The sequence below is a fragment of the Nelumbo lutea genome, chromosome 1, assembly GCF_056320005.1.
Source record: "Nelumbo lutea isolate HS-2025 chromosome 1, American lotus-T2T, whole genome shotgun sequence".
NCBI classification, from domain to species: domain Eukaryota; kingdom Viridiplantae; phylum Streptophyta; class Magnoliopsida; order Proteales; family Nelumbonaceae; genus Nelumbo; species Nelumbo lutea.
Window position 1 is genome coordinate 23,024,642 of NC_142684.1, and position 12,590 is coordinate 23,037,231.

Consider the following 12,590-nt stretch of genomic DNA (forward strand, 5'->3'; position numbering starts at 1 on the left):
CTCCTAACCGTCCCAATGCCCAATACTACTCGGCTTCTCTCCGTGCCATTCGACCCAAACGACCATGTAGGTTCATTTCAATCACAGATGCACCTAGCAGGGGCCGATGAACCCTACATGTGTGTGGCTTTCTCCACAACCTTTAAAAGAGTAGCTCACACTTGGTATAGAAACCTCGCGCCCGGGACAATCAAGAGTTGGGCGAAGTTCGTGCAGATCTTCACCTCGCACTTCATCACAAGCAAGAGGTGCCCAAGCTCCTAGGAAAGCCTACTCGGCATAGTCCAGAGGGAGGAAGAATCAATCTTGAGCTACATCAAAAGGTTCAATGATGCATGCTTGCAGATCCCCGATCTAGACCCTGCCATGAGACTCACAACTACCAAAAGAGGCATCACCCATAAAGAGTTGAAGTGGCACGTGGTTGCCAACAAGCCTAAAGATGTTACTGAGTTCCTCAAGCATGCCGACCAGTTCATCGGAAGAGAAGAAGAGATGAACCAGATAAGCGAGAGTGCACCAGAAAAGAGGAAGAGAGAAGGTGAGACCTCAAATAACGGGGATAACAAGCAAAAGAAGGATGAACCAGCTCGAGGAGGAAGTAAACCGGATCAGCCTTTCCGAGCTCCTCCTGTTGAAAGAACAAATTACATGCCCTTGAACGTGAAGCGAGCAGAGATCCTTATGGCGATCAAGGACGCTTCTTACGTGAAGTGGCCACCTCGAATGAGAGGGGATCCGAATACCAGCAAAAGGAATGTATACTGCCACTTCCACAGAGACCACGGTCATAGCACCGAGAACTGTAAGAACCTCTGCGATGAGATAGAAGAGCTCATCCGTCGCGGATATCTGAAAAATTTTGTATTAAATGAAAATAAAAATCAAATAGATCGGCAGGGAAAGCAAGGTAGAGATGCTCCCGAATCCAGCACCAGGCAGAACGAACAGTCGCAGAGACAACTTCCCGAAGAGAGGCCGGTTCGAGGAATAATTCACATGATCATCGGCGAATCGATTGTCACGGGCTGCACCTTAGCCACGGTGAAGACATCATCTCGTGAGATGGAAAGAGAAGAGCAGAATCCTCAGAAGCGGCCAAGGATAGAAGAGCCCATATTCTTCATCGAAGATGATGTGCACGGAGTCCAGTACCCCCATGATGATGTGCTCATCATAAAGATAAGGATCAATGATTTTGAGGTGAAGTGTGTCTTGGTTGACTCAGGCAGCTCGGCAGACATATTATTCAAGAATGCATTCGACAAGCTACAACTCCAGGAAAGCGACATCAAGCCTACAAACACTCCCTTAGTAGGCTTCAGCGGAGAGGAAGTCAGGCCCCTAGGATGAGTTACAGTACCTGCAGAGGTCGGTACATGGCCTAGTATTGCGAGGTTCGACCACACTTTCCTAGTGGTCGCAACTCTCTCCCCGTACAACGCCATAATAGGCTGGCCTATAACCCACGCTCTTCGCGCAGTGGTGTCCACCTATTATCTGGCCATTAAGTTCCCCACGGACTTCGGAATAGGGGTAGCGCGAGGCGACCAGCCCGAGTCTCGCAAATTCTACGTCGTCGCCCTCAAAGGGAAAGCCAAGGCAGTAGATGACCTCAAGTTAGAGCAACCTACGGAATACAATGAGGAGCGAGCTTCACCAATAGAGGAAACGGTCCCTATACCTGTTTCGACAAAAGATCCAGCCAAGACTCTCCAAATCAGCGTGTCAATTAAGGAGCCTTTATGTTCTCAGCTGGTAAGCATCTTACTTCAAATTTTAAATGTGTTTGCATGGTCCGCAGAAGAGATGCTCGACATAGACCCTAGAATAATCACTCACAAGTTGAACATTGATCCTGTAGTTAGGCCCGTTACACAGAAGAAACGCAACCAAGCCCCAGAGCGTTGGAGAGCAGTCGATGAGGAAGTTGGGAAACTTCTCGCAGCTGATTTCATCAGGGAGGTCCATTACCCGAGCTGGGTGGCTAACCCCGTTCGGGTAAAAAAGGCCAACGGTAGATGGCACATATGCATCGACTATACCGACCTGAATCGAGCTTGCCCGAAGGACTGCTTCCCACTTCCCAAGATCGACTGTCTGGTGGATGTGACCTCAGGGCATGAGTTGCTGAGCTTTCTAGATGCTTATTCAGGCTACAACTAGATCAGAATGGAACCTACCGATGAGGAAAAAATGGCCTTCATAACCGAGCTAGGCCTGTATTGTTACAAGGTCATGCCCTTTGGACTGAAAATGCCGGGGCAACATTCCAAAGACTTGTAAACTGACTGTTTGAGTCGCTGATCGGCAAAAAAGTAGAATGTTATGTAGACAACATGGTCGTCAAAACTCAGTCTTCAAATGATTTATTAAAAGATTTACATTGTGTTTTTGAAATTTTGCGCAAGTTTAACATGAAATTAAACCCTAACAAGTGTGTCTTCGGTGTTACCTTGGGAATTCCTGGGTTACATAGTTAACAGATGTGGCATCAAAGCCAATCCCGACAAAATCAGGGCCATCCTAGATATGAGACCACCCCATAAATTGAAAGAGGTTCAGAGGTTGAATGGCTGCATAGCCGCTCTGAGTCGCTTCATGTCTAAGTCGGCAGATCACTGCCTGCCTTTCTTCAAGGCGATTAAAAAGAGCAAAGACTTTGAATGGACCGAAGAGTGCTAGCTCGTCTTTGACGAGCTCAAAAAATATCTGACAGTATCCTGGTTCTTACCCGACCCGATGAAGGAGATATTTTGAAGTTGTACCTCTCCGTAAGTGACGAGGTGGTCAGATCGGTACTAATAAAAGAAGTAGATCGGGTAACGACCCATCTACTATGTTAGTAAAGTTTTTTAGGATGTAGAGACAAGATATCCAAAGATCAAAAAGCTGGCATACGCGCTAGTCACCACAGCTCGGAAGCTTCGACTGTACTTCCAAGCTCATACTGTTATCGTCCTCACTAACAAACCCATGAGACAAGTCTTACTCAAGCCCGAGGTCTCCGGTAGGTTGACGAAGTGGGCCATTGAACTCAGCGAGTACAACATCCAGTACGAGCCTCGGACAGCAATCAAGGCCCAAGCCTTGGCTGACTTTGTCGCAGAATGTACCTTCAACACTACAGTTCCTGAAGCGATTGAACCCGAGCATAGAGGAGAAGCTTCAACCAGTGCGGCACCTCCCTCGGTTAGAGCAGCGCCAACCTAGGAGGAGGAGCCCTGGATCGACCATGTGGACTGCTCGTCAAATCAACAAGGTAGCGGAGCTGGTATCATTCTGTACGGGCCAAGCGGGGTGAAGCTGGAGTATGCACTTCGCTTCGAGTTCATCGCGTCCAATAATGAGGCGGAGTACGAGGCATTGATAGTCGGGCTTGCCCTAGCAAACGAAGTAAGGGTCAAGCATATCATTATCTACAGCGATGCCCAGCTTGTGGTCAACCAGGTCACCGGCGAGTATGAAGCTCGCGAGCCAACCATTGTCGCCTACTTAGCCAAAGTCAGAGAGGCTCTGCGCAATTTCCAGTCACACTTCATCAAACAGATATCGAGATCTGAGAACGCTGAGGTCGGTGTCTTGTCCCGGTTAGCCTGCACAAGCGACAATACCATGAGGACTGTGTACATAGAGAACCTACCTCAGCCTAGCATTCTCGGGGGGGAGGGGGGGCAGAAGAGGTCACTCCTATTGCACAAGCAGAGCTAGGCTAGATCGATCCACTCGCGAGCCACCTACTTCATAGGACCCCCTGCAGATCATAATGCAGCTAGAAGGGTAGAGCGACAGGCAGCCAAATACGTCATAATAGACAGACAGCTATACCGAAGAACCTACACGCTCCCCTACCTGCGCTGCTTGCGACCCTCAAAAGTCGAGCTCATTCTCTACGACACTCATGAAGGTCTGTGTGGCGGACACTTGGGGGGTAGGGCTCTCGCCCAAAAAGCGCTACGACAGGGTTACTACTGGCCAACGATGAAGGCATATGCAATAGAACTCGTCAAAAAATACGACAGGTGTTAGAGGCACGCCAACGTCCACCACCAGCCTGTTGCTGACTTGAAGTATCTCACTAGCTCATGACCCTTCGCGCAATGTGGACTACTTCACAAAGTGGGTGGAGGTCGAACCTCTTGCGACGATCACAGCACGAAGCGCGCAAAACTTCTTTTGGAGGAGCATAGTGTGTCACTTCAGACTACCTCGAGTGCTTATATATGACAACAACAAACAATTCGAAAACATCAAGTTTCATAATTGGTGCAACCAAATGGGGATATAGTAGAATTTCACCTCAGTGGCACACCCCCAGGCGAATGGTCAAGTGGAATTTACAAACAGGGCCATTCTCCGTGGATAGAAAGCACTCCTAGCTCAAGCTAAAGGACTATGGGTAGACGAACTGCCTAGTGTACTGTGGGCTTATCGAACCATCGTGAAGACCGCCATGGGTGAAACCCCCTTCAACCTCACCTATGGCACGGAGGCAATGATCCCAGCCAAGATCGAGGTTCCCATGCTATGCTTGGAGGTATATGACAAAGAGGCAAATGATGATGAGCTACTCACCAACCTCAACCTAGTTGAAGAGGTATGGGACCTCGCATACATCTGGACCGCGGCCTACCAGCAGAGAGTGGCTCGGTACAACAATGCCAGAGTCAAGAAGTGGAACTTCCGTGTTGGAGACCTAATGCTTCGTAAAATCAGGACGCTTGAGTCCAGTGTTGGTAAGCTCAGACCGAATTGGGAAGGACCCTACTAAGTAAAGCGGGTGCTCGGGGAAAGTTCGTACGAGCTCAAAACCTTAGAAGGGAAACAAGTGCCTTCGGTGTGGAACGTCAGCAACCTAAGGTGGTACTATCTGTAATGGTCTAATTGGAGAGAGGACTGTAAGTCACTCCCATAAGTCTAAGGACTAAAAGTGTTGAGAGACCTCGGCATTGTATAAACTCCAGTCGCCTCTTCGGCATGGGCAAAATCAAGAAGGGTGGACAATAAGTCGCCCCCAAGGCCTAACGGCTAAGGTACCGAATTGACGGACTCATCACTATATAAGTCACAGTCGCCTCCTCGGCATGGGCACCCAAGACCCAGTCGCCTCTTTAGCATGGGCATATAAGTCTTAGTCGCCTCTTCAGCATAGGCAAGATACCTCTAAATGTTTAAGGCATAGACAGATCGAGTATAAGCCCTATGATGTCTAGCCCACTTCGGCATATAACAATAGGTTGAACCCGTTAGGGAAGACTATCAGGCAGGAGGACTACCAGCCGCGTCCGAGGGGTCCACTACTTCGACCTCGTCATCGCTCTCCTCCTCTAACGAGTCAGGTTCCTCGTTCGCTGGCATAGCCACTTCTAGAGCTAAGCCCGCTGTTGTGATGGCACTAAGGTCGAGATCAGGGAACTTCTGCCGGACTAGATATCTGCATAGTTTGAACCTGGAGCAGTAGGAGCTTGAACCGTATTCGACCTGTAGAGTGTGGAATTCCGAGGACTCCTTGAAGCGTTCAACAGCCTTAGTTCTCTCTTCTGACCGTGCCTCCTCGATGGTGATCTCGAAGATCTGAGTTTGCTCTTGGACCATTGCTTCAAGATTTTCGATTTCTCATTGAAACCATGCCTTCTCCTCGGTCATTTTCGCATCAACTCCTCTTCCTTCGCGGCAATCGCAGAAATCTGCTCCTTGTGCTTGGCATTCTCCTCAATCAACGAGGAGATCTGCCCCTCCTGGTCCAGAATTAGTTGCTTTTGGCACTCAACTCCCTTCTTTGCCCGAAGCACCTCACCCCGGGCTAAGTCTAGCTCGTGATGAAGCTTTCGTGCCTCCACCTTGGTGTCCCGAGCCTGCTTTGAGTGGATCGCGAACTGACAAGCCAACGCATGAAGGGCAGAGTAGACCTATCAAAAGCAAATCGAGGTAAGTACAAAAAAAAAGAGAGAGAGAGCGAAGCCGAAGACAGAATGCTTACCACCATGCAGTGGTCGGAAGCTAGCCCCAGAAGTCGATTCGGAAGCATGTTATCCCACCACGCGACCTCTTTCAGAAAGACAGCATCCCGGCTCTTATGCATTGCGAGCACGTGGTTCCATATGCTCTCTTCCTCGTTAGCAAGGGCAAGCTTTGGCTCAACAACAGGCTCCTCTGAAGCTGATGCACCCTCCGGTTCTTGAGGATGAACCTCCTCCCCGTGGCCCTCCATTGCGACCACTTCGGGGTCCGCAGGACGGGCCTCCTGCCTTGGGGGTTTGGTGGAGATCAGCTCCAAGGCCTGGGCCTCGGTTGCTCCAGAAGTCGAAGGCTCGATTTCTCGACGAGGTCTCTTCACAGTTTTTTGCTTCTTCCCCTTCCGGGAGCTCATCAAAAGGCTCCCTACATCAACCTCTGGCATCGTAGCTGCAAAAAATAGACAGTTAGTCAAAAGAAAAAAAAAACTTAAAGTGTGCTTTGAGCAAGTATCTGAAAGGAAACCTACCAGGAGGGCTCAAACTAGCTCGCACCAGCGCCTCCTCGGCCAAGAAGCTCTTCATCTCGAGGCCGAGGTCCCTCCAAGAGTTAATCACCGCTCTGGTCTCTGCATCCAAGATCACCCCAGGGTCCTAGGTAGCCACCCTCCAGTGGGTTGGAAAAGACCACCCTTCCGGGTTACGGATGATGAGGTACCATCTTTTCCAGGCCGGAACCTTGTTCGGGTAGCCGGACAGGATTTTGGATCCAGGCCTAGGAGAGATGTAATAGCTCTATCGTACGTCCCCATGCAGATAGGCTGAGTTTTGCTTGATCGTGCAGATCGAGCTAAAGATGTCAAGGGTTAAAGGTCGATTATAGGCATGGAACAAAGAAATGGTACCAACTATGTTTCGAATAGAGTTCAGATGAAATTGGTCAATGGTGATGTTGTAAAATTTGACTACTTCTATCAGAAAAGGGTAAAGAGGGAAACACAGCCCTGCCACGAGCTGCTCTCAAAAACAGCGAGCTCGTTATGGTCGTGAGCCCAAGGGTACTGACCTAGTGGAAGACTGAAGACCAAGTTGTCAGGAAAACGATAGCGAGATGCTAAATACAGTAACCTATTTGAAGACAATTTGGAAGGCCCGAAGTCATCAGGCTTTCGACCTCGAGAAGAAGTCGGGGCCTCTGACTTGGAGCACGAACCTTCTTCCTGGGCTTCGGTCTCCCCGAGCCGAGATGGCCCAACTTCGGGGTCAAAGGTTCCCTCTGCAAACCGGTAAGGGGAGGCACCCTGCCGTGGGCTGACTTCCTCGGCAAGAATAATGGTGTCCTCAACCTCGCTAACGTTATCTACAAGCCTATCTATTCTGGAGTTCGATATAATTGGAAAACAGGGAAAAAGCTAAGCAAGGGAGACTTACCGAAAACAAAGAACGAAAGTGGGAAACGGAAAGAAAACTAAGCTGGAAGACTCCGACGCAACCTCGGGAGAGCTCAATCGCAGAATTTGTGGCAAGAAATGAGTCGCGGACCCTTCTATTTATAGCTGCTATGTCCGAGAACTAACGGTTGAGATCGAAGCAATCCAACGACTCCTAGGAAAACCGGTTGCACGACCCCCAAAGGTAAATTCAGTTTAGTGCATTTTTTGACGTTCGTGGAGTTTATAATTCGTGTGACGTCCGCACATAAGCCAGATGTGACCTGTATGTTCCTGGTTGAGCCGGGTGGCCAAACAAGTCCGACTCGTGAGTCATCTGACTAGTTGCCCGATCCTCGGACCAAATCCACTTGGCTCGTCATGAACTCCCCGCACCAGGTCAGGACCCCTAGCCCAGGGAGTGGGAGGCAATTGATGTAGGGTGATTTGGCCCGACCTAATAATAGAGGGACACGTGGACATGACCCAACTGACAGGATGACAGCTCATCCCGATGTACTCAAGCCCGTAATGGACCGAGCTCGAATAACCGAACCACCTTGAGGCAGGATCACCTTGGAAGCAAATCCACTTCGGTACAAGTTCACTTCAGGGCACGATTGCATCAAGATCACCTCGGCTATCAGGAACCTCGGCGTTCGTAACAGGTCGGACCCGGGGGGCATCAGTTCGGATAATATTGACCGGCCTCCACATGTTGACCCCGAAGATCTCGTCACCGGATTCCACGTTTCACAGGATCACGCCTCGTGACAGCTGGCCTTATCTCCTCCGACCAATTCGGACGGCAGCGATATGCCTTATCGGCTGGCAATGTTATCTCCTATTAATACGGTAACGGACCTCATCACGATAGGAATCCCGAAACCCCCAAACAAACCCACAAGGACTCCAGTATATAAAGACCCCAACCCTTTGGGGGCAAAGGAACGTGCAATCCCTGCTTACTAGCTCTCTTGCTTTCTAATTACTTTCAACTCGCACATTACTGACTTAAGCATCGGAGCGACCTCACCGGATAAGCATCCCCGGGTTCTCTGATTCTTCCTGTGCAGATCCACAAAGTCCATCATCTACTGGAAGCCAGATCATCTCCAGCTAGGAACAGCCAGATTGCGTCGCATCAACTAGCATCAATTTATTCTCTAAACTCCAACATAAGAAAGTTTGAGAATCCAAAATTACCATTTCTGCTTATAAGTTCTTAAAGGCTCACATATAACGTTAAAGTATCAAGCTTGAACGTAGCCCAGCTACGTATTATATATAAATATTATAATATAACACCTATTATATTAATTAAAGAATCATAGACCCAGAATCAAGCTTGGCCCAACCCTATTATATTCAATGCATTTACATCAGTTTCATTTGCACTACAAACAAACTGAGTCCATAGTTCTAAGAATTACAAGAAGTTATTTGACTCGGTTCCACATTGGAAAAAACAGTTTTTTCTCCTTTAAGAGCAACCTAGCAAGTGCTTAGGGCCAAAAGGAAAAAAGACAATCTATATAAATATATTATAAAGTTAAGCTCATATACAAGAGGCCTTATCCTTCAAGCACATGACTAACCTCCCTCGTAGAAAAAGAAAAAGGGATTAATAAATTTTGACTCGGATTAAATATGTTACTGAAAGCTTTATAATATTTGGTCAAATAAAAAACTCAACAGAAAGGCTTTCAATATGTCATTGTTGATCATAGTCTTTCAAATAAATTGCGTTGATAATTATAAATCAACCCCGTCTTCAAAATCAAATAAAAAACTTAACCCAAATTTATCATTAATTTACCATATGATAATAGGTCCCAAGATTTTTTTTTTTTTTGACTTCATGGTCCCAAGATATAATTGTCTCATACTCAATATGGGTGGTTATTAACATTACACAAGAAATTTTGAATTTGTTTGACCTTGTATTCTTATATATATGGGATAGGGGTGGTCTTCCCTTTCGCCAAATGGCAGCTCTTATATATATGTCACTGGTTTCAGGTTGATGTTCGAACAGACGATTCGTTCTAATAACAAAAATTATAGTGAAAAAATTGAGTGTGTGGGGTCCATTAAATAGTATCATATGTATTATGTCATTCGAATGTATGACTCATATGACCCAAAAACAAATTCTGGCCACCAATTTTTGGGACAACGATTCAACCATCCGGTTCAAATGGATAGACGACCCGTTCTGACAACAAAAATTAAAAAATAAAAATGACCAAAAACCATTGAATGGGTCGACAGTTCGACTGCTCGGGTCAATGGGTCGTTGACCAATTCAACGATTTTTTTCCAAGGAACGGGATTGGGGTAAAACAGAACTGCTTGCTTGGACAGTTCCCAATTAAAAAAATAAAAAACGGTGATTCAATCGTCCGGTTCGACGGATGGCCCATTCAGACAACAAAAATTTAAAAATAAAAATAAAAAACATACAAAAACCATTGAGCAGGTCAACGGTTCAACCGCTCGGATAAATGAGTCATTGACCAATTCAATGATTTTTGGCCAGGGACTGGGATTGGGGTAAAATGGAACCAGTTGCTTGGACGGTTCCCAATTAAAAATTTAAAAAAAATGGTGATTCGATCGTCTGGCTCAACGGACGACCCGTTCTGACAACAAAATTTAAAAAAAATAATAAATAAATAAAAGCTTCCAAAAACCATTGAATGGGTCAATGGGTCGTTGATTGATTCAACGGTTTTTGGCCAGGGACCAGGGTTGGGGTAAAATGAAACCAGTTGCTTGGACGGTTCCCAGGCCGAAATGTCTTTCTATCCATGTCAACGACGATTCGAAAACCATGGTTTTTTGTGCTTTTCGACTTTCACTATTCAAAGGTTTCCTCTACGGTTGGCTTTATTCGAGCATGTGCAGTAAGCTCCTTTTTTTTTTCATTTTCTGCTTTTTTTTTGTGTGTTTGGTCTTCTTCTTCAAGATCATTCAAAACAGTCTAGGGTTTACCACCATTTTATTTCTTCCCTTTTGCTTTTTCTTTGGGTTTTCTTGTGCAATGTTTTTTTTTTCTCTTACAAAACGATATGCTTTGTCTCTTTCTTTGATTGCATGTATGTTTAGCTCTATTTCAAAGCGAAACTTTGAACTCGATTTTCTGATTTTCTTTCTTTGGGTTTTTCAGTTTGGTGGATTTACCGCCAATTTTTTTTGTGTTTAAGGTCACTTTGGATTTATCTTTCAAGGTTTTCGAATCACTTGCAATGTTCACCCTTCCCATGACTATGACTACAAAGTTATTTTGTTTAATTATTGACATCTAGAAAAAAAATGACCTAGAAATGGAACCATTCTGGCCACCGATTTTCAGGTCGACGGTTTGACCGTCTGGTTCGAATGGATGGCCCGTTTTGACAACAAAAAATAAAAAATAATTAAAAATAAAAAATGGCCAAAACCGTTGAATGGGGGGTCGACTGCCTAGGTCAACGCGTTATTGACTAATTCAACAATTTTTTGCCAGGGACCGAGTTTGGGGTAAAATGGAGCCGGTTGCCTGGACAGTTCTCAAGCCGAACGGTCCTACTATCCGGATCAACTAGGAGTTCTCGATGTGAAACAAAGGACAGCTATGAAGTAGAACTCAAAACTATCATTGTATGATCGTATTAATTCTTTTATATGATATGCTTTACTAAAACAATATTTAAAAAATGAACACGTGATGATCTCTTTTAAGTCTTTATATGAATTTCAATACTTGAATATTTATAATTGAAAGTTTCTTATTAAAAAACTATTATCTTTTTTAATGTGACAAATAACAATGTTACAATTTCAGCCCTTATGAAGAAGGGGCCCCTCCGCTAGTGTATCTAAATAGGATTTAGAGAAAAAGATTGGCATGCTTATCAAGCACTATGAGAAATGTTGGTTAACTTATTCCGAAGAAAATATAACAAATTAAGAGAGAGAGAGACATAAAGTTGAAGTTCTTAAGTATTTAGAACACATTAAATCTTGATATCAACCAACTTCATAAAAATGTCACATGGTCTATTTATTATTATTATTATTATTATTATTATTATTATTTTATTTGAAATTATCACATGCAATATATTTATACTGATATATCTAAAAGGTATCTGGTAGAGTAAGGATAGAAGGCACTTTAATTAGTGTCATCATCATCATCATCATTTTACATGCACATGTGTAATACAACTAAATAGACGCATATTTAGACAGGCTTGCATTTATAGGTGAGGTTCAACTTATTGGTATCATAGAGAGAGAGTATAAGAAAGATGATTTATTTAAGAGACACAATATTGTATGCTTAGGAAACACATGGGTACGACTGAATGGTTCTGATATATACAAACACATTAAGGAAACTGACATAAATCCCATAAATACATCATTAACAATGTTGTGTTTGCTTTGATAGAAAATGAAAGAGAAACAAAAAGTTGAGAGAAAGTACTTATGAATTTTTGTGAAATTCATCAATAACTTTCCCTAAAATTTTTGTTTCTCTCTTGTTTTTTATCAAACCAAACACATCATAAGGGGGTTATTTAATAACAATTGAAGTGTTTGAATTGAACAACTTATTATTCTGTCTTTTAGTCAATGGATTCAACTTTGATTGATCAAAGCTCTTTCCATATCATACCTTTCTTTTAGCATAGATTTATCCAAAATTCATGGGGCGTTTTGATTGGTCAAAGTTCTTCCAATGTCATATACCTTTATGGCATCATAGATTTATTCGTGATCAATACTCTCTCCAAGAAGTTACAAGCTCCTTAATGGCCGAAGCCAGGGGTGTTCATTTGATCAGTTTGGTTCGGTTCAGAAGTAGAACCTAACTGACATTTCGGTTAGGCCATTTTCATAAATCAAACCAAATCGAATTAGACTTGGAACTGAACCAATCAAACCAAACTGAATTAGACTTGGAACTGAACCAAACCAGACCGAATTTAACTTAGTTTGGTTCAATTTTAATTTGGTTAATTTGGTTAGTTAAAATATCAGTGTATTTTATATTTATATTAATAATTATTAGTAAAATATATCAATATTTATAATTAAAACACATATTATATATTATTATTAATACAAATAGTAATATTAATATATATTAATTAGTATTGATATTTATAACTAAAATATAAATATATGTATTTATTTTGGTTAATTCGGTTTT

At 44.1% G+C, this 12,590-nt stretch overlaps 1 protein-coding gene across 1 annotated transcript; it reads left to right on the top strand.

Annotated features, from left to right (window-relative positions):
- Nucleotides 1–4,453: 4,453 nt before the first annotated feature.
- Nucleotides 4,454–4,771, top strand: LOC148873939 (uncharacterized). Its single transcript, XM_088948606.1, has one exon. The coding sequence runs from the start codon at nt 4,454–4,456 to the stop codon at nt 4,769–4,771; it is 318 nt and encodes a 105-aa protein (XP_088804732.1).
- The last annotated feature ends 7,819 nt before the right edge of the window (nt 4,772–12,590 follow it).

What these genes read in the sequence shown, in the direction of transcription:
- LOC148873939 (XM_088948606.1), top strand. Translation starts at nt 4,454, where the DNA reads ATGGGTGAAACCCCCTTCAACCTCACCTATGGCACGGAGGCAATGATC.